We start from the raw sequence: 21,873 nt of genomic DNA on the forward strand, positions 1-21,873 counted from the left end.
AGTATTCTGGAGAACATAAACATGTTCTGGTATATCCTTTGGTGCAGAATGCCCGCTAGTGTAAGATATTTTTGTTACATAACTGCTTTTATTTCATTTAAATGGGGAAATAAGGGAGTGCTGTCCTTTTCAATGAGCTTGGCTTTGTCCTTTCCATATTATCTCCACATCACACCAGTAGTCACCAACTTCTCACCCACTAGGTCTTAGAACAAAATAGTGTAATGCTGAGCATGGTGGAGTGCCTGTAATCTCTGCACTCAGGAGACAGATTCAGGAGGACGACTAGGTGTTTGAAGCTAGCCTGGTCTAAATAGAAAGACCCTATCTCAAAAAATAAAAATAAAAGCAAAACCAAACTAAAAAAACCAAAAACTTTAGGTTGTCAGCTTTCCATCAGGTGTGGGCTTCACCAGTGTCTAACTAGGTAATTAATTCAGGATCACTCAGACCACATTTAGGGTTGAATGTTTGCAAAGGGAGTTTTTTGCTCACTTTTGGATGACATCTTGAACACTGGTTAACTCCTTTCCTCTTCCTGCAGAGCCCTTTCTCTACACCTCCAGCATGGCTGTGTGTTTATAGTGTTAGGTGGTGGTATTCCTCTCAGATACCAACTACTTTTGAAATCTCAGCTTTTCTGCAATAAGGAAAGGCATATCAAATGCCTCTCTCATCTGCACTCTCAACCACCCACCTTCCACACTAAGTGACCACTCACCCAAGAAACAGTTGAACATATTTATAGGCCCTAAAAGTTTATATGCCTGACATGGTCTTTTTAGATAATCAGGAATGTGGATAGAGCTACAAGTCATCCAAGCTATGAATCTGAAGGTAACTGTCCATGGGTGACACTTATTCTGAAAGTATATATTAAAATGGAAAGCTGGGCCATTGAGATGGCTCAGCAGGTAAAGGTGCTTGCTATGCAAGCCTGAACCTGAGTTCTATCCCTCAAACCCATATAAAGATGGAAGGACACTCCACAGAGTCGTCCTCTGAGCTCCACATGCATGCTGTGGCACACAGCGCCCCCCCCCCCATACAACACACACTAATCAAAGTCTGAAAACATTTTTTTCATTTTTTCTTTATTGATGTTTTGCATAGCCCAAACAATCTTATTCATCTATATACCCACATTCCAAATGGCACCCTCCCATAGCGCCCCCCCCTCCACTGGAGCCATATACTGTCATCCCTGTGACTGTCCACTGTGTTGTTGGCACCCCCAGCTGTTCCCCAGTGCTTATCCATCTGCTGAGTCTAGTCAGCCTATCTAGAATTCCTTGTTTTAGGAAGATCAGCTCTTCCTCACCTAGCAGCAAACAGTTGTTTTAGGTGGCTAAGCCAATGAAATAGATCAGCAAATATAATGTGTGCAGGAGTGCCACCTGCTGGGTGTCAGAGGAAGAGGGCTGCGCTGGGCCAAAAAACCCTGAAGGTTTCTAGATGAAACCATCGAATGGATATGTTTATTTGCATCTGAAATGAGATACTTCCACCAAGCACAGGTCAGTAGATAGCACTGGCATCAAATGAATGAGGCCTCTGTCCTGGCTCTCCTTTTCCCATGTTCCTTCTAACATCAGGCAATACATATTGGGTGACCAATCAGGTTTCCTAACATTCACAAACATTTCTGGGGAGAAAGGAGGCATTCTTAACATGGGCATTACAGGACTAGCACATGTAGACAATAAAACACCGCATTTGTATGAGGTTGAGTCTCACTGAATTCTCCCAGGACCCAACATTTGGAACATATTTCTCCTCTGCTAAAATAAGAATAAAATTTAAAATATGACCAAGTGGGTTGTTTGCCAACTAATCCAGTCTTTATATACAGCCCAAAACAGCAGTGATGGTGGTGAAATCTTGTGTGTTAAAACTCAATGCAGTGCATAGAAAACAGGCTTTGGCTGGACTCTGGCAGTCCTGGGGGATGGAAAAGGCCAATTTAGGCCTGTAGGTGGCCTGTACCTGGGGCCAAAGTGAATATTCAATGTGGTAGCCTTACTTCCTACAGAAGCTGCAAGAAATCGGGCTGCTTCTAGTGAATTTGATGCAAAAGCCCTCTTAGGAAGTGACAGGACCTAGACTCCTAGAAGTGAGCAGGGAATGAAGGGAGGGTTGCAATGTTCGATTATGTCTCTTGCAGACTTTGGGGGATAATCTACCTTCTACCCCAGTCTTCTTTCTTCAACATGTTGCTTCTGTTCTTGTTCTTGGGGCTATTAACTCTCCCCATTCTGCAGGACAGTCTTCAGTGCTGGGAACTTCCTTTCCTTCCAGAAAGGCCAGCAGCTTAAGGCCAGCCAAAGTCCTTTCTTCCTGAATGCGCAGCCTAGTGTACTCCACTGTCTTCAAAAACTCAGGGGTGAGTGGAAGTTGTTTGAAAAGCTGAGAGAGGAGGTGGTGCTGCTCTGAGGCTATCCTTTGCAGGTGACAGATCCTCTCCGAGTGAGGGGACTGCCAGCCAGACTCACAGAGGAGGTGAAAGAGGTGTCTGCAGAGGTATTTCACGAAGGTCAGGGTCTCAGCCCAAAAATTGACTTCCGATTTTTCAAATATGTGATCATCTTCCCCCTACATCAGATAAAAACACCAAAATAAACAGTGCTGACAAGCCCCAGACACACCAAGCAGGGTCCTGCCTGTTGGAGGTGAAAGGTGTGTCCCCTCCTCCAGCTGACAGGGGGCCCACTCAGGCCTGCCAACACCCATGCTCACACCGTTTGCAGCTTTGAAGGTCACCCTCTATTTCCACTCCTTGTACTTCTCTACCAGAGATGATTATTTTTCCTCCCAGACTTAACAAGACCTTTGAATAAAGATGTGTAGGTAGTTTAAAGCCAAGATATTTAGGGACCTGATACTGAAAAGGGGACCTTGACAAGGAAGTAGATCTTAGGTCTTAAGGTGTGCTGAGAAATCAGAGGAGGAAGCAGGGGAATCTGCAGTAGAGTCAAGAGTTACTGAGCACAAGACACGAGCCTCTAAGTATGAGACCCAATTTCTAGAATGTGATGGGGTGTCAAGGTCATTTTATTGCAAACACTTTATCATATCTCCGCATGTTCCATAATCAGAGTGAGTTTTGAACTCTTGGTCTGTTGAGGACGCTGAGACAGCAGGCAGGAAGAGTCATATGGGTGGGCATGGATTCCTGTTTTCCAGATGCCCCTGTTGCTTATTTTGGCTCACAGTTTCCCAATCTGTGACTATTCCTTGCCACTCTAGAGGAGGGTCAAGCACCAAGCTCCCTAAAAGGACCCCAAATTCTCTGGAAATGCTAAGATCCAGAGTTTTGAGGAGCCCTATGCTAATTACAGGACCTACTAATAAGTGTTTTCCATAATTATATTCTCAATATCCAAGGAACATCTTTCAAAGTATCCTCTCCCACTGGCTTGCCATTGAGCCTGAGTTTGTCCCTGGGTCCCTAGCAGCACCCAGGAGGCATTCTCCTGATCAGGCCATGTTCTGCATTACAGCAGCCAGTGGCACACTTCCCACCATCCATTAAGTTCCTCAGCCTGTCAGTGATGCACTCAGAGGGCTAGGGCACTCTGCCTGCCTGCCAGCATGCCAAATTTTTGGGAATACCTGATGTGGGCTCTGCACAAAACCTTCGAGGCCATCACCTTCTCCCAACAGCCATCCCAGTAGAATGGGCAGTCCTAGCACCAGCTGGTCCCACTGCTGGAGCAAATCACACAGGACAGCTAAGGCCAGGGCCAAAGCAATGGAGGCATCCACCTGGCAGAAGGCAAATTCTGCAGAGAGAGGAGAGAGGCAAGCAATGAATATGCCACTCATGGCCAGCCCTGAAAGTCTGGGGGACTCTGGGAACATAGAGGGTCTTGGGTAAAATCCCTGTCACCACACGGGCCAAGGGAAGGTGAAGGCTCCTAAACCCCTCCTGAGTCCTTCTATCTCTATTGCTAGAATGAATCCTAAGCCTGACTCTACCACCCTCTCCCTCTATCCTGGAGAGGTCCCACCTGCAGGGCTAGATACTTCTCTTCCCTCAGCCCCTCTAGTATAAGTGGAAGGATCAGGAAGCTCTGTCATCTTAGAGCAGAGTGAAACATATTTTCCCTCATGGGCAGAGGGTACCTGTTTTATACTGTACAGGATTTACTGCCTCTGTTGCAACTTCTCTGCCAAAAGCAGGCGAGACAATACATAGAGATGGTGGCTATGTGCCAATAAAACATTATTTATGCATGCCACTATTTGAATTTTGTGTCACAAAATAGTCTTTTCTTTTTCCTGTTTTAGCTAGAGTCTTATACAGTGCAGGCTAGTCTCAAACTGGGTGAGTTGTCATGACCTTGAATTTCTAATTCTCCTGCCTCAACCTCTTGAGTATATGCATGTGCCACCATACCCAGTTTGTAGCCAAGGATCACTTTGAACTTCTGATCTTTCAGCCTTCACCTCCCAAGTGCTGGGATTAAAGGTATGTGCCGCTATGTCCAATGCTGGGAATGGAACCCAAGGTTTTGTACATGCTAGATAAGTACTCTACATTTAAAAATGTGAAAACCACATGCAGCTCACAGGCCATCCAAAAGCAGGTTGTGGGTTATATTTTGCTCATGCTTTTTGCATGCTAGGCAAGTGCTCTACAGTGAGCTACACAGCCCCAGCCCTGGATTTTGCTGAGATTTTGTTGCCCTTTGTCTTGACAATGACTCCCTTCTTCTGCCCCTTGACTTCCTTGCTGTCTAAGGGTGAGGTGCTGAAAGAGAGGGTGTAGAAAAAGAAAGTGGGTACCTTGGGAGAACCCTGCTTACTTCACTGTCTGGCCTTAGTCCTATATATGGGGTCACAAGCAGGTTAAAGGTACTGTCACTCCTACCACCAACTCAGCCCTTCCCATCCCAACCAGCAGGTGGCTTGAACTTCAAGAATGAAGTCCCTCAATTTAGAGAGTAGGCCTTTGCATATCTCTCCCGCATCAACCCCTGCCATTAATGCTAAATTTCTGTCAAACCCTCAGTTCTCGTAAAGACACATCTCCAGCTTTATCCTGACTATCTGGTACTCAGCACCAGAGAGAAGGTTGAAATCTGCAATAAAAGGCTGAGTCCCTCAGGCTGTTGAACTAGGCTTATGGGGTGCCACCATGGAAGCTCTATGACATGTCAGGCCCTGATCAGGTGCCTGATTTCCAATCCTTTCAACAACTATACTTTTTTATTTTTATTTTTTTGGTGGTTCTGGGGCCTTGGGCATGCTAGACAAGTGCTTTGCCACTGAGCTACATCCCCAGCCCCCAAATCTAAGGAATGGGCATTACCACCCCTGCTTCACAGATGAGGAACTTGGGGTTTAAGCTAACCCACTGTGTACATTCACAGAGCTCCAAGTGACTTAAGAAACCAGAATTACTAACAGTCTCTTGGAACACATGAAATACAAAGTAGGAGAGCAGAATGCTTTTTTTTTTTTTTTTTTTTAACGGTGGCTGTCTAGCAGGGTCAGCACTACTTAGAGGCCACAAAGACGGGTCTCAGTTCCCATAAGCATTCATAGAACTGATCCCTCCATTTGCAGTCCCTGTTCTCCATATGGCTTGCTCTACAGCTAAACACTGGGGCACAGGTGCAAGTCTGAACCATTGGTGGTGGTGTGGTGCTAAATATAACTCAGTGCAGACTGCCCCTTCCTTCCGTGTGGCACAGCGACAGGGAAACCTGCCCAGGAATCTGTGAAGGTGAACAAGGTATGCTGGCTTTACCACTTTAGTCATTTAAAAGGGCACAACTGTAAGTCCTTAGTATTTTGGAATTAGCAGCAGTTGATCTTGAGACCTTCTAGAAAAACCCACCTCTGCCTGACCTTCCTTCTTTTTCTTTTTTTGATCTTAAGGCAAGGACTGAAGGCCCTTGAAGAAAGATGAAAGTTTCTCCTATAGTAAAATCAGTGCCTGCAGCTCAGGTGACACATCTGCTGGATCCAATAAAGAGCACATAGGGGTGATGAGAAATGCCACCATGAAGGCCAGCTTGCTACACTGGCCCCACCTGACAGGAAAATGGCCTTGCTCTGTGCCATTTGCTATGAGTCATGCTTAGGAAGGGGCAGGAGAATGAGGGGATGACAGGTACAACAAGAACCAGTGTGGCATGGCTGGATGTGCACTCGGAGAGGATCACAATCCTACAGTACTGGAGGGGGTTGGGGAAGAGGAGGGAAGCTGAAATTCGGGGATTAGATGGATTCAGGTCTCCTGCCTGAAGGGCCAAGTCAGCCACACATTCTCTGGCTGACTACTTGATCTTGGACTAAAGTTAGCCAGAAAAGCCTCAATCCCTACTGGCCAAGTTGCTTCTCAAAGGGAGACTAGGAAGGAGGGAAAGGGATTTTCCACTTATTACTCAGGCTGGCTAGTCCGTCAAGGAAGAAAGCCAGCAACCAAGCAACAAGTGTGGTTAGGAATCTGCTGTGCACCCAGCATAGCCAAATGATCTTGAAAAAAACAGAAAACAAAAACCAAAAGCACAATCAGAGAACTTCCATTTCTGGATTTCAAAACCTATCACAAAGCTATAAGAATCAAGGCGCTGTGTGTGTGTACATGCGTGCGTGCGTGCGTGTGTGTCTGTGTGTGTGTGTGTGTGTGTGTGTGTGTATGCTGAATTCAGGGCTTCATGGATGTTAAACATTTACCAACATTGAGCTACACCTCCAGCTTGGCAGTGTGGTACTAACAGGAGGACAGATATATGATCAATGGAACTGACAGTGTAGAAACAATGGGGCTGGGGATGTAGCTCAGATCGTAGAGTACTTGGGGGCATATGCATGAAGTCCCGAGTTCAGTCCTCAGCACCTCATAAACAGGGTGGTAAACACCTGTAATCCCAGGACTCAGGAGGTGGAAGCAGGAGGATCAGGAATTCAAGGCCAGCCCTGGGTACAAAGTGAGTTCAAGGCCAGCTGGTCTACATCAGATCCTGTCTCAAAAAACAAAAACATGACATATAAAATTTAAAAAAAAAAAAAGAACTGGAGAGATGGCTCAGTGGTTAAGAGCAGTAGCTGCTCTTGCAGAACACATGAGTTCCATTCCCAGCATCCACACAGTGGCTAACCACCATCAGTTCCCAGGTTCCGATGCCCTCTTCTGGCCTCCACGATCATTACACAGAAAATAAAAAATAATTAAAAACAACACACACACACACAACCACCAAAAAACCAAAACAAATCACGGCAACACATAAAACCAATAGAACTCACAAAGATACCACATCACATTGGCTAGGATGACTATAATGAAAAAAAGACATTTTAATGAAAGTATAAAAAAATGGAACCCTTTGCTAGTAAAAATGCTGAATGGTGAAATCCCTTTGGAAAACAATCTTGCAGTTTCTCAAAAGACTAAAGCATGTAAGACCCAACATTTCTACTCCTAAGCATAACTAAGAGAAATGAAAACATGTCCACACAAAAACCTGATGAACATTCATAGTGGCCTTGTTCATAACAACCAAAAAGTAGAAACAAAACATCTATTAACTTATGAATGGATAAAGAAAATGTGGTATGTGCATACAGTGGAAAAGTATTCAGCCACCAAAAGGAATGAAGAAGCTGGTGGTCTAAAGTTAGCCTATCATCTAGGCAATAGAGAGCAAGGACATCGGGTATTCAAAGGAGTGGTCCAGATCACAGGAGCCAAAGTAGTTGGGAAGAGATCAGTCAGTGTGAAGAATAAGTAATCTAAGCCAAGAAGAAACATGCCCTGGAGCCCCCACTCCCATCCCAGTGCTCTAAGTAGGTGAGGCTGGCTGGTACATTCCTGTCTGTGGTAGGTCTGGGCATGGGGATTAACATTCACTCATATGGAATCATGGTGGATACACAAGCCAGCTAATTTAGACTTAGTTAATCCAGTGCCTGCCATCCTTGTAAACAGATTGCAGAGGTGGGCAGCAAATGAACCACTTCAGGTTGCTGCACTGCAGACCTCCTTGGGGTTCTTCTGTGAAGGCGGATGCCTGGCTATCAGACACTACCTGTCAGGACACTCATGCTCCTACACTATTTCCTTTCCACCTCCATGAGGATGTCCACATTGGCACTGGTTCTAGTTTGTCTCCTCTATGCTGAGGAAAGTGATTATTAATCTTTAGGTAGATAGGTACCTCATAGGCTTTTCAACTGTACTAATTAAGAGGGAAATGTTGTGGATCTTTTCCATATTGCCTACCAATTGATGAAAATATGGCTCTGTTCACATGTTATCGACGTCTGAAAACTATTTCAGACAGCAGATTATAAATTCACAGTCTGGGGCTGGAGTGATGGCTCAGCAGTGAAGACCATGTGGTGGTCTTGCAGAAAACTCAAGTTTGGTTCCCATGTCTTGGTCCCCACATCTAGCAACTCACAACTGATTGTAACTCGGCTCAAGGGGAATCTGATGCCTTCTTTGGCCTCCATAGGTACTTCACACACACACACACACACACACACACACACACACACACACACACAGAGAGTCATGGAATGTTTTTATTTCTGAGATAGGGTCTCCCTGTATATAGACCAGAGACACAAAGATCTGCCTGCTTCTGCCTGTCAAGTGCAGGGATTAAAGGTGTATACCACCACACCCATCAAATACATATAACTTTAAAAAAATCTTTAAAAAAAAGTCCATAGTCTGATTTTAAAGAGTCATGTAGGCTGGCTGGGTGGGTAGAGATGCCATCTAAACTAAGGTAACCTGTGGAGTTTCCTTCACTGCTTTTCTGAGAGGTGAACACAGGAATGCTGGTGAGTGGTGATGGGCTGAATTCTTTCTGTAGCTCTGGAGAAACGTGCTTGAAGTATCTATGGGAAAATCTCTCAGTTTTAAGGAGCTGGCCAGGATGTTAGGGGGCCTTGCAAGCTAACCAACTCTCCATACATTCACTCCCCATCTATTCACCTATCAATTTAAATAATGTTTTACTCATAACTATTTACTGATCTCCCACTGTGTGGGGAAATGAGAAACACGAGGAGAAGCCCAGTTCCTTTTCTCAGAGTGAATAGTTTAATCTGAGGGAAGTTGACACAGACACACAGAAGTGTCAGGAAACAGTCCAAGATGGTGTATGACAGAGACTAATTAGACCATGAGTTGTGGTAACAAAAGGACAGAAATGGAAAAAAGCCATTGGGGAGTGGGAGGAGGAAGCTCAATGGAGGGAAGCTTGTCCATACAGGAGGGGTCAGAGGCTCATCATGGCTGGGGCCGAAGTGGAGTCCAGAGCTCCAGCAGCAAGAAGACCAGAGCAACCCACAAAGGGGAAGGTTTTCGAGGGGGGCTGAGTTGGGGGAGGCTGAGGAGCAGAGGCTTGGGGAAAAAGATGTGTTTGGTTCTTTTCTGAGCAGAGTACTTTCAGGTTTTAGTGGGTTATTTCTAGACAACCTCATTATTTCTAGACTTCTTCACTTTGCCTCAGCAGACTGAGAGCCTGCTTATATTTTCATTAGTCATGAGAAATGCAAATGGAACAGAAGCCTGGTTTATCAGCTGACTCTACCACTGTCCTAGCTTTTCTGAGGGATGCTGGGAGTCTCTCTGGCCCTGCCTCCCCTGTCACTCTGCTGCCCTGAGCCATCAAGGCCAGGGCTTAGAAGGCCAAGGCTTAGGCAGGACACTGGTGAGTGTACTTTATGGTCAAACCATCCAATGCCATCACAGCAACCCATACCACCTAACAGAGTCTCCAGATGACCCCTACTGGGTACAAATGGCTTGGAGGAAGGTCCATGTCATGTGTCCTAGAAATGGAGAGGACTGGTCCTTCTGGCTTCCAAGAACCCAGCTGGAAGTCTAAGTGCGGAACCTGTGTGAGTCAGAGTTCTCAAGGACAGCCTAGTTGCAGCATGCACATGCTACACTGGGATGACTGGCAAATGTCCACTTGCTACCTTAGGTCTGTGTCTCTGACTCTGCCCAGCCTGGTCATAGTGTTAAGTCTAGAAGAGAATTCAACTTCATCTGACCCAGGTGGACTCGTTCCTCTTCTAAAAATGTTGTTTTTGGCTTTTTGAGACAGGGTCTCACTATGTAGCCCTGTCAGCCTGAACTTGATATGGAGCCCAAACTGACCTCAAATGTGTGGCAATCCTCCTGCCTCTGGCTTCCAAGTGCTAGGCTACACTCATGCATCACCATGTCAGGCTCTCTTTTTGTTTTTAAGACCAGGAACCCACTGTTTAAAAGGAATATGCCGGGTGTGGTGGCGCACGCCTTTAATCCCAGCACATGGGAGGCAGAGGCAGGCAGATCTCTGTGAGTTTGAGGCCAGCCTGGTCTACACAGTGAGTTCCAGGACAGCTGGGGCTACAGGGAGACCCTGTCTCAAAAAAAGGAAAAACCCAACCAAATACATATAGCTCAGGGGTTCTAAGACCCCAGGGGAGCCATCAGAAATATCTGGGCAGAGGTGGATTGTTTGATCGTCACACAAGTTTGGCATAGCTCATCTGGCTTTTTCAAAATTGGGAATTTAAAAATAAACCCTTTATGTTTATAACATCTTTGAAAATTCAGAAAATTAGTCTGGTGTTTGGAGTAGAGCAGTGGCCATGCCTCATGGTTGGACATGCTTCCAATCAGGGTCACCCTAGCCCTAGTTCCTGAACCCTCACTGCCATTCACAGGGGTATTCATTTGTCTAGTCCCTATGGACACATGAGTGTGTAGTACCTTGATTTGGAAAAGAGCTGGATCCACGTCAGCCTGACCTTGACAGGTAAGAACATCAAAACCTTCAACCATAGTCCTCTCAACTCCTCCTTCCCTTCTCTCCATTATTGGGCCTTGGTTTACTTAGAATTTCCTCTCAGAACTTTCAGACCTGCCCATTCCTCAGGACTTCTTCAGTGGTTACAAGATGATGGAGGATGGAGAACATCCATGGATGAACCCCATGGCTCTAGTTTCCCATGGATTGTCCATTAAAATAATACTAAGAGAGGGGCTGGGAATGTAGTTCAGCGATAGAGTGCTTATTTAGCATGCAGGAAGCCCTAGGTTCTATCCTTAGGACTGCAAAAAGAAAGTCCGTCTATCTATCTATCTATCTATCTATCTATCTATCTATCTATCTATCTATCTATCTATCATCATCATCTATCTACTATCTATCTATCTATCTATCTATCTATCTACCTATCTATCTATCTTCTATCTATCTATCTATATCTATCTATCTATCTATCTATCTGTCATCTATCTATCTATCTACCAATCATCTACCTACCTATGGAGAGAAATAGAAAGTGTGCTTGTATGCACGTAGATGGAAAGGATGTAAGAATGTCACAGAAACAGCACTGTTGCTACCTTTTTTTTTTTGGTCTTTTTTGATACTCGGGCTCCCTGTAACCCTAACTGACCTGGAACTCACTATGTAGACCAGGCTTGCCTCGAATTCACAGAGATCCACCTGCCTCTGCCCCGGTGCTGGGACTAAAGGTGTGCACCATTACACCCGGTTGTTGCTATCATTTTATGTTCAAGATTGTTGATGTTTAGAGTAGTACATAGGTCAAGATCACACAGGAGATAACAGGTAGTCTGAGTCCATAGCCTAAGTTCTGTATCACTCTGCTAAGCTGCCTCTAAGCACTGGATGAAGGGGCAACTAGATGGATGCTTTGCTGTTTGCCCTCAAACCCATGCTCTGCCCTTCTCTACCCTGATTGGTGCCTCAGGATTTTGACTTCTATGATAGCATTACTCAGGTCTCCTTGCCTCTGGGCTTCCACTGGGAAGGGGACACTGGTATACTAGAGAGGATGAAGAAAGAGAAGTTGGAGGTACTTCCTTCCTGTACCCTTCCTCTGTAAATTGTCAATCTTGGCAGTGGCTAGAGCACTGACATAATTCTTCCCAGTCCAGCTCTTCCTGGACTTCAGCCTCCTCTCTTTCCACTTGAAGGGCAGTCATATTTCTACTGTTGTTTGTTTCTTGGTGCTCCAAGCTCACTGCTGCTTCCCTTCACCTAGTGGTTCTCTACCAGGAGTGATGCTGCTCTTCAGGGGATGTCTGCCTGTCTGGAGACATTTCTGACAATCACAGTGGTGCTACTGACATGTAGAGTGGGTAGAGACTAGGGATGCTGCTAAACATCCAGCAAGGCATGTGCCAATCCCATCATCAGTGTCAGTAGGGCACAAGGTGAGACCTTAACCTCATCCACTATCTTACACAACCCTAAGCAGTCCCTTCACTAAAGTCTATCCAAGGATAGTTGATGGGTGGATGAAACTTTTCAGCATTCCCAGGAATGACAGGCTAGGTCTCCATCTGGTTCAGACATGGTTCATACTTCTTCATCTTCATTTTTCCAGAAGGCATCACCTAGCATATGTCCTTTCCTTCCTCTGGGAATAGAGGGTCAACAGGTAATAAGCAGCCATTTCCCCTGAACAGCTGGCTACAAAGCCTTTTCTCCCCAGAGATGGATAAGTGTTTCCAGGTCTGAAGGGAGGTAAAATCATCATTGTTTAAAATTCTTAAAATACTTGGGAAAAAAGGCCAGGCGTGGTAGAGCATACCTTTAGTCCTGGCACTCAGGAGGCAGAGGCAGGCAGATCTCTGTGAGTTCAAGGCCAGCCTGGTCTACACAGTGAGTTCCAGGCCAGCTGGGGCTACAGGGAGACCCTGTCTCAAAAAGACAACAAAACAAAACAAAACAAAAATGGGAAAAAACCCACAACTGTTCAAATATTATAATCTTGATTTTGCTTCATTTTCTGGCTATTTTCAAATGGAGTAAATGGCCTAGGTTTCCAAGAGTCCTTGGAGTCCTATCTCAACACAATGTGGGCTCCACAGATGTGCTTATGTGACATCACATCTATGACTGTTCATTGTTCTTGATAATCTACAATGAAAACAAAGATACCCTAGCAAATCCTGTGTTCTCTTTCTCTGATCCCTCCCTCCCTCTATCCCTCCCTCCGTCCCTCCCTTCCCTCCCTTCCTCCCTCCTTCCTTCCTTCCTTTCTTCCTTTCTTTTTTTTTGAGGCAGGGCTTCATATAGTCCAGGCTGGCCTCAAACTTGTTATGTAGTTGAAGATGACCTTGAACTCCTGATTTTCTTGACTCTCCCTCCCTAGTGTTGGGATCATAGGTGTGTGCCAAAATGCCTAAATTCTTAGTTTTCATCTGAAGGAAAAATTTTCTTTTTTGAGACACGGTCTCTCTGTAGCCCCAACTGGTCTGGATATTGCTATATAGGCAAGCTAGCCTCAATCTCACAGAGATCCACCTGCCTCTGCCTCCCTTTAATCTTACCCCTGCTGGGATTAAAGGCATGTAACACCATGCCTCACACAGAAAAAAAAAATACGTAAAATTTTGTTTAAAGACTTATTTTTATTTTATTTATGTATATGTGTGCCATGTGATTGAGTACCTCTGGAGGCCAGAAGAGGGCATTGGATCCCCTGGAGCTAGAAAAACTCTTTTAAAGTTGAAGTAACTATAATTTTTCCAATGTGGGTTCACTTTAAATCATTAAGTGCATATGTACCCCGCATCCTTGATTTTAAAAACAGACACAGCCTGACTGGAGAAATGGTTCAGTGGTTAAGAGCACATATTGCTCTTCCAGAGGACCCTAGTTTGGATTCCAGCACCCATGTCAGGCTGCTCACAATTGCCTGTAACTTCAGCTCCATGGGATCCAACACCCTCTTCTAGTTTCTTCAGACACTTGTGTTCATGTGCACATACCCTGTCCTGACATACACAATTAAAAAATAACACCTTTTAATTTTGAAATTATTTTTATTTTATATATATGCATGTATTGCCTGATGTATGTAATTGCACTTGTGTCATGCAATGCCTGAGGAAGTCAGAGAGGGTGTCAGATTTCCCTGGAACTGGAGTTACAGATGGTTGTTAGCTACCATGAGGGTACTGGAAATTGAACCCGGGTCCTCTGCAAGAGCAGCCAGTGCTCTTAACCTCTGAGCCATCTCTCCAGTCCCAATAAAACATTTTTAAAAGGATATAGCCAATATGAAAATAGACACATATTTTGCTGGGCGTGGTGGTGTACGCCTGTAGTCCTAGCACTTGGGAAGCAGAGGCAGGCAGATCTCTGTGAGTTCAAGGCCAGCGTGGGCTACACAGTGAGTTCCAAGCCAGTGAGGGCTATAGGGAGACCCTGTTTCAAAAAGACCAAAAAAAAAAAAAAAAAAAAAAAAAAAAAAAAAAAAAAAAGAAAAAAGAAAAAAAAGGCACATATTTCCTAAGTGTGCACTTCCCATTTAGTAGAGCCACAGTTCACTGAAAAGGCTGAGTTAATTACAGCTGCTTAACAGTACACTCAGCTAAAGCTTATTAAACACATGCATTTTTGCCCTTCTAATCACACTAACGAATAGGGAATGAACTCAAATATCACCTCCAAACAACAAAGCCTGTGAACAGCCCTGGCTCTCCAAGGGACCTTGAGATCGTGGCAGCCTCTAAGTTTCTAAACCCTTCAGGGAATGTCCACTAAACCTGGCTTTTGGGTGTCATACTTGTCATTTCTTTGGTGTCCTCTGAGCTGCATGGGAACAGCTGGGAATATGCAGGCTTCTTAGCGCCTGTTCCAGTGCTGGGTGACAGGACTGCCACAGAGCCCTGATAAGTGGACCTGCACCTGATGTTCTACACATGGCAGATTCTTCTGGCATGGATCAGGTCAGCCCTGCCTCAACCCCTGCAGAAATCCACCACTTGCACAGCCTCTTGTCATCTGTTCTGCTTCTTGGTGGCTTCCTTCTGCTCAGCACCTAAGGGTTCCACCCCTGCAGTGCTTGAGATGGTAATGCCTTGTGCTTTTCCTCTCTGCCTCAAAGCAGTCCTCCTAGAAGAGGGCAATCCACCTGGGATACTTGGGAAGCTTGGGCTCCTTTTCTATTAGCTTCCTCTTCTCTGGCTGGGGTAGAGCTCAGTGGCTCTGCAGACATATTCTACATTCCTCACTCATCAAATACCTCAGGACATTTCTTTCCTGGTCCTTGAAGTCACTTCAGTTTTCCTCAGCTGATTTCACAACTGGAGCTTCTTTCTCTTACAAAGCATTTCTTCACAGCCTGAGATCTTAAGACTGTCTCTTTGGGTGGTTTCTCTAATCTACAGTGTCACTGTCAGGCCCCTGCCTCCTACCCTCAACTCTTGAATTTATTCAGGGTATAGAGTGGGAGAGACGAGGAAGCCAAATGACCGGTTCACTCCAACAAACTATTGTGAGGAAAATGCTCTGGGCCAGCAGCCCAATCTCAGCCCAGAATATACAGCATAGAGCTCAAGAAGGGGCTGTCCAACTCTAACGCACTGGTGGGATATGGGGGGGGAGTGGATATGAATGGTCCTGAAGTATAACTGAAGACTAGATATTTTAAATTGAAAAAGATACAGGAAGATAATTTTTCTCTCTTGAACACTTCAACATTACCATCTTCTGATTTTAGACAGAATCCAGAAAGTTCTCTTATAGGTACCCAACTGATTTCCTAGTTTTTGAAGCTCAAAACAGAATAAACACAGTGAAGTAAGAGCAAATCAAGGTAGCCATGTGTCACTTAGCAAGATATGGGCATAGTCTGAGAATGAACTTTAAGTGATTTTGTGGCTGCATGAACACCATGCAGTGTATTCGCATATACTGAGTGGCTGTGGTATGACTAGCTGGTATGGTCTCTGGGACTACTGCCTGAATATTTGATCTGTTATTGACAGAAACATTGTTGGGTATTTAAAACTTAGTGATTAAGTAGTGATTTTAAGATTTAGAGGACTGGTGAGATGGCTAAGAGGGGAAAGGCACATGCCACCAAGCCTGATGACGAGAGTTCCAACCCTGGAACCCACAGAGTGGACAGAATGAACTGACTCCCACAAGTTATCCTCTGACCCCCCACAAACGTGCTGTGGTGTAAGTATATACATGTAACCATGTGCATACACACACAATAAATAAATGTTAAAAAAAAAGATTTAGAAACAGTGTTTAAAATGTTAAATGCCTGAGTTAAAAAGTTTCTGGGAATCTCTGCCTCCTCTTTTGACAGTGCTGGGGATCAAACTCAGAGGTTTGTATATGCTAGCCAAGTGTTCTACCACTAAGCTACATTCTCATCCTAGAAATTTTCTATTTTGAAACTGAATTTGCTCAGGCCCCCTCTCAAGACCCTTCCTATCTGTTCCTCACTCCACAGTGACCTTCTGGGGTGACCTTCACTCCCCAGCAGCTGCCCTGGAAATACAGTCCTCCTCCCAAAGGCCTGGCACCCACCTATTGACACGTCTTTGGCTGCTGGAAGTTGGGGAGCTGAGCTTAGAGAAGGCCTGGGAGAAGGGAGGGAAGGGAGAGAGACGCAAAAAGCTCTCAAGAAACAGGCATGGAAGAGACAGCAATTCAGGGAGGGAGGGCACAGGGGCCAAGTGAATAGAAAGAAAGATCAAAAGCAGTAGGATATATGCATCGATGTATTCATTTTAACATTTTTATTTTATTTATAAAGATTTGAGTGTGTGTGTGTGTATATGGTATGTGCCTGTAGAGGTACCATATCCCTGAAGTTGGGAGTTACAGTTGCTTGTGAGTCACCTGACACGGGTGCTAGGAACCCAACTCAGGTCTCCTGCAAGAGCAGTATTCACTTAACCTTATCTCTCCAGCCCCTATTTTTAAAATTAAAAAATTACATTTATTTATTTATTTATTTATTTATTTATTTATTTATTTATTTATTTATTTATTTATTTGTGTGTGTACATGTGTACCACAGCAAGTGTGTAGAAGTCAGAGGACAACTTGCAGGAATTGGGGATCTAACGCAGGTTCATAAGATTTGGTGCTTACTGACCTCCTGATCCTTGTGCCTCAGCCTTCCAAGTGCTGGGATTCTAGGTATGGGCTATACCCTGCTTATAGGATACTTTGGTTAAATTATTAAGGAGAGTACCTGGGTTTTCAGGATTCTCAGACTTTGTGTCTACTGAGCAGAAAGGCCCTTTTCCTTTCTGCACTGTCCTGGGAAGAAACAGGTTGTTTTTTTACCTTGTTGTGAATATTATTAGTGAAAATCATCAGCCCAAGTTTGAATCCCAGCACCCACATGGCAGCTAACAACTGTCCAGTCCTAGGGGATCCAACAGCCTCTTCTGATCTCCACTGGCATTGCATGACACGGGTGCACTTACCTACATGCAGGCAATACACGCATACACATAAAATTTTAAAAATTAAAAAATTGAAAAAAGAAGAAAACCATCAGCCCCAAATTAAACTGACAATAACAAGAAGGCATTGTGTTCACAATAACCAGAAGCTGTCATTTTGTTAGTAACACTGAAAACTGCAAAACAGCAATAACACTTGAGCACTGACACTTCTCAGAAATAAACACAAAAAATAAAACTGACATGCTAGGGCCAGGAGTGGTGGCACATGCCTTTAATCCCAGCAGAGGGCAGAGGCAGGCAGATCTCTGTTAGTTCAAGGCCAGACTCATATACAGAGCAAGTTCCAGGTCAGCTGAGGCTACAGGGAGAGCCTCTCTCAAAAAGACCTCCAAAAACCCCAAAAAACAAAACCAAAAAAAACAAAAACCAAAAAAAACCCCCAAACTGACAGTCTAAAACTGGGAGTTGTAAAACCTCTTTTCGACTAAATATTTTGAGCAACTATAAAATTCTCCCCTTATTAAATTTACACATAAAGAGTTGCCATTCAAGAAGACAAGGAGGGTGTGAGCACTGTCTGCCCTCTACAGAACCCATGTAGGCCACATGAAGTTATACTGCAAGCCAGTTCTTGAAATTCCTTAAAAAGTAATCTATATTGCTATAATTCAGATTAAAATTTGTATTTATGAAGTCACAATGTCCTCCAGGTCAATGATGATGTCAAATACACCGATATCACTGGGAAATGTGTGTCAGCTGGAGGAGGAAAGGAGGCCTGCTGATGTGTGTAGTCCTTGCTTGGGAAGGGCAGCCTGGCCTGCCCCACAGACCTCCTGCCCCTGCACTCAGGGCTGCTTGGCCCCACAGGTACTGTGCTTCAGGCTCTCTAGGACTCTCCAAAGCCCTTGCTGCCATTCCTTCTGGTTTGCTTATACCCCTTGGTGGCATATCATCTTTTGCCCTGCCCTTTGTGCCCTGACAACAGGAGCCCTGAAACTCCTCACAGTCTTTTCCTGGCTCTGTCCCACTGGTGCTGCTTTGCTTCAACCTCACTACTTTTCCTTCAGGAACAATGCTAGATTCTCAACAGTCCCCTGGCTTCCAGGCTCATTTTCCTTGATTCAAAGCTATTCCCTCTCCTGTTGTTGAAGGTGGCCTGTCAAAGCAGACCTGACCTAGCCAGGCCTGGTGGCCCATGCCCGTAATCCTACCACCTGGTAGGCTGAGGCTGGAGGACTAGGAGTTCAAGGCCACCCTGGGCTACATAAGATTCTGTCTCAAAAAGAAACCTAACCTACCCCATCCCACTGCACCCCACTCCATAAAAGAAAGCACCCTGACCTGATTGTGCCTTGGATTAAAAGTCATCCACAAAGACCAGATGTTCTGCCTCCTTGACAGGCAAGTATTTTTCTGCCTAGTTCCATGGCCTTGCTGTTGTTAGAAGAGTAAGTCCATAGCTCTCTAGTATTCCTCCCCCATCACTACTAGATTGGTCATACCAGTCACGTGTGTTTGGGGTTCATACTTCCTTCATTCTGGGTTGCTAAGTCCTTCTGCTGCTAAGTTCCTCTCCTATCGTAGTCAAACCTTCTCTTGGGACACCGAATCATCTCAGCATCCAATCCCTCTGCACTCCTATCCAGACTGCCTTTCCTCGGCTGACCGCCATCTCTTTGGGAGATTTTACTCCTCTATAGAGACTTAGCCTTATTCTTTTAGGGTCTTCCCAGATCTAGCAGAATCAGGACAATGTACTGACTCCCAGTGTCTTGGGGGTAGGAAAGGAGTATTTGCCTACTATTCCTTGTCCAAGCAGACCCACAGAGAATATCCATGAAGAAAAACCTCCAGTTTCTCAAAAGAGTTAAACACACAATTGACATATGACCTGCAACTCCATTCTCAAGTACATACCCAAAAGAACTGGTACTCAAACAACTCACACATGAACATTTATAGAGACACATTTTACAAAAGAAACAACCTATTGCTGTGAAGAACCTGACAATCTTGTTTTTTTTTTGAGGAATGTGGAAGATTTTGGAACTTTGGACTAGAAGAGCAGTTGAATTCTATAAGCAAAGCTTAAATGGGACATTCTAGTAGGAGTCTGGAAGACAATAGTCCTGAAAGTAACACAGAAAGTGAAGGCCTGGCTCATGAGGTTTCAGAGGGGGATGACGTCTCTAACAGCAACTGGTCTGGAGGCCATTCATATAATATTTAGGCAAAGAGTCTGGTATTCTGTGTCTATCCCAAGAAATTGCCTGAGGCTAAGTTAAAAAGTAACTATCTTCTTGGCAGAGAAAATCTCAAGAGTGTATAACACTGAGTCAGTGGAATGGTTATTACTGATAGCTCTTATGCAGGTCTATAGTTAAAAAAGAGTAATGAGGTAGAAAGAAATACAAAATGTATAGTTTGGAGAGGAAAAAAGAGCATTAGGAAGATTAATGTTACAGCCAATGCATATTCTGAAAGAGGCTGTAGTTATTTTATTTTATTTTTGGACTTTTTGAGGTAGGGTCTCCTAGCCCCAGCCAGCCTGGCACTTGCTATGTAGACCAGGTTGGCTTTGAACTCACAGAGATCCACCTGCCTCTGCATACTAAGTGCTGGGATTAAAGGCATGCACCACCCACCATGCCTGGTGAGGCCATAATTATTAAGGAGATTAGTGGCAATAAGGAGAGATCATCTGCTCCTCACTGAAACAATGGGAAGAGTGCCATCAGGGAAAGACCCCACTGAGCAAAGCTTCCAACTCATGAAAGAGAACCTAAGGGGTTAGTTGTTTCTAGGAAGTTATTGCTTCAACATACAAAAGCTGCTAATGTGGTTCAAGAAGGCCAGGGTCCATCCCACACTGGCAGTCAAACTTGGCAGTATCCTCCACACTGCAGTGGCTTTGTGGACATGAAAGATAAAACAGTGAGGGGGTCATGGATTCTTCCTCCATGGTTTCAGAGAGCTGCTGAGCCTAGGCAACGTGTGGCAGACAAGTCTCTGATAGGAGGCTGTGATAAGCCAATGCATAAAGCTGTGAATGTGGAGAGATTCCAATATGTTGGAGATGCCAGAGTCATGAGACATCTGCCAAGGAGAGCTGATAGAAGGGAACGGAACCATCCCAAGAGAGATATATGCTGCAGGCAGCAAAGCTGGAGGAGCTGAGTCATCTAAGTCCTTTGAAACTGAAATTTCAGACACAGGCACGGAACTACAGAATTTGGTATTTGCCCTGCTGGGTTTTGGTCTTGCTTTGGTTCAGTATTTCTCTATTATGCCCCTATTTCCCCTTTTGGGAAGGGAATGTATATGCTGTGCTATCGTATGTTGGAAGTATGTAATTTGGACTTTTGAACAGTGGTGAGATTGTGAAAGACTATGGGACTTTTAAAGTTGGACTAAATGCATTTTGCATCATGAGATGGCCATAAGCTTATGGGGGTAGAATGTAGTGGTTTGAATGAGTAATGTCCCCCATAGACTTAGGTATTTAAACACTTGGTCCCCAGGTGTTGGTGCTGTTTAGGGAGGTCACAGAATCTTTAGGAGGTACAGCCTGGCTGGAGGAGGTATGTCACTGGGGGTGGGCTTTGAGATTCATAGTCTCACCCCACTTCTAGTTTTCTCTACTTCCTGTATGTAATTGAAAATGTGATTTCTCAGCTTCCTGCTCCAGCCACCTGCCACCATGTCCCCCCCACCCCCACCATTATGGACTCTCTCCCTGGAACTGTAAGCCAAAATAAACTTTCTTTTGTAAGTTGCTTTTGATGTTTTACCACAGCAACAAAAAGTAACTAATATACAACCTAATGTCCATCCATCAATAGATGAATGGAAAAACAAAATATGGCATGTCTATACAATGGAATATTACTCAGCCACAAAAGAAAGTGCTGATTCAGCCTGTAAAATGGGTATGCCTTATAAACATGAATAAAGCTGAACAGAAGATAAGTACCATATGATTAATTTATATGAAATTTATAGAAGGAAGACTCATCAGGAAGCAGCCTACTGCTTCAGGGGCTAAGGGGATAGAGAATAACTGCTTAATAGACACAGGGTTTTTTTCCCAGAGGAATGATAAAATGTTCTGGAACTAGATGTGGTGATGGTTGCATAATATTGCACATGTATTAAATGCCACTGAACTGTATACTTTAAAATGGTTAATTTTGGGCTAAAAAGATGGCTCAGCAGGTAAAGGTAACAACTTGAGTTTGAACCCTGGATCCCATATAAAGGTGGGAGGAGAGAACTGACTCCACAAAGTTGTCCTTTGACCTCCATACATGGGTTATGGCATGTATACCCTCATATACCACACCCACACCCCCCCCCCAAATTTAAAATGACTTTTTTTGAGACAGGGTCTCTTGGTAGCCCCAGCTGTCCTGGAACTCACTACATAGACCAGGCTGGCCTTGACCTCACAGAGATCCGCCTGCCTCTACCTCCCAAGTGCTGGGATTAAAGGCATGCACCACCACACTTGGCCTTAAAATGACTAATTTCATATCATGTAAATATTCACCTCAATTGAAAAAAAATGACCAGGTGTGGTGGTACATACCTTCAATCCCAGCACTTGAGAGGCAGGGGAAGGTGGATTTCAGTGCGTTCAGGGCTAG

General features: G+C 44.5%; 1 protein-coding gene across 3 annotated transcripts in view; it reads right to left on the minus strand.

Moving 5' to 3' along the window:
* Nucleotides 1-1,212: 1,212 nt before the first annotated feature.
* Nucleotides 1,213-21,873, minus strand: part of Thada (THADA armadillo repeat containing) — a 408,197-nt gene continuing 387,536 nt past the window's right edge. For all 3 annotated transcript variants that reach the window (XM_029564835.1, XM_029564834.1, XM_008835873.3), the window contains exons 37-38: nucleotides 3,613-3,782; nucleotides 1,213-2,592 (exon numbers count right to left, since the gene is read on the minus strand). In XM_029564835.1, the coding sequence (XP_029420695.1) occupies nucleotides 2,206-2,592; nucleotides 3,613-3,782 (557 nt within the window). In that variant the 3' untranslated portion in view covers nucleotides 1,213-2,205. The remainder of the gene's footprint in view (nucleotides 2,593-3,612; nucleotides 3,783-21,873) is intronic.

This window comes from Nannospalax galili, unplaced genomic scaffold, assembly GCF_000622305.1.
Source record: "Nannospalax galili isolate Female #2095 unplaced genomic scaffold, S.galili_v1.0 scaffold257, whole genome shotgun sequence".
NCBI classification, from domain to species: domain Eukaryota; kingdom Metazoa; phylum Chordata; class Mammalia; order Rodentia; family Spalacidae; genus Nannospalax; species Nannospalax galili.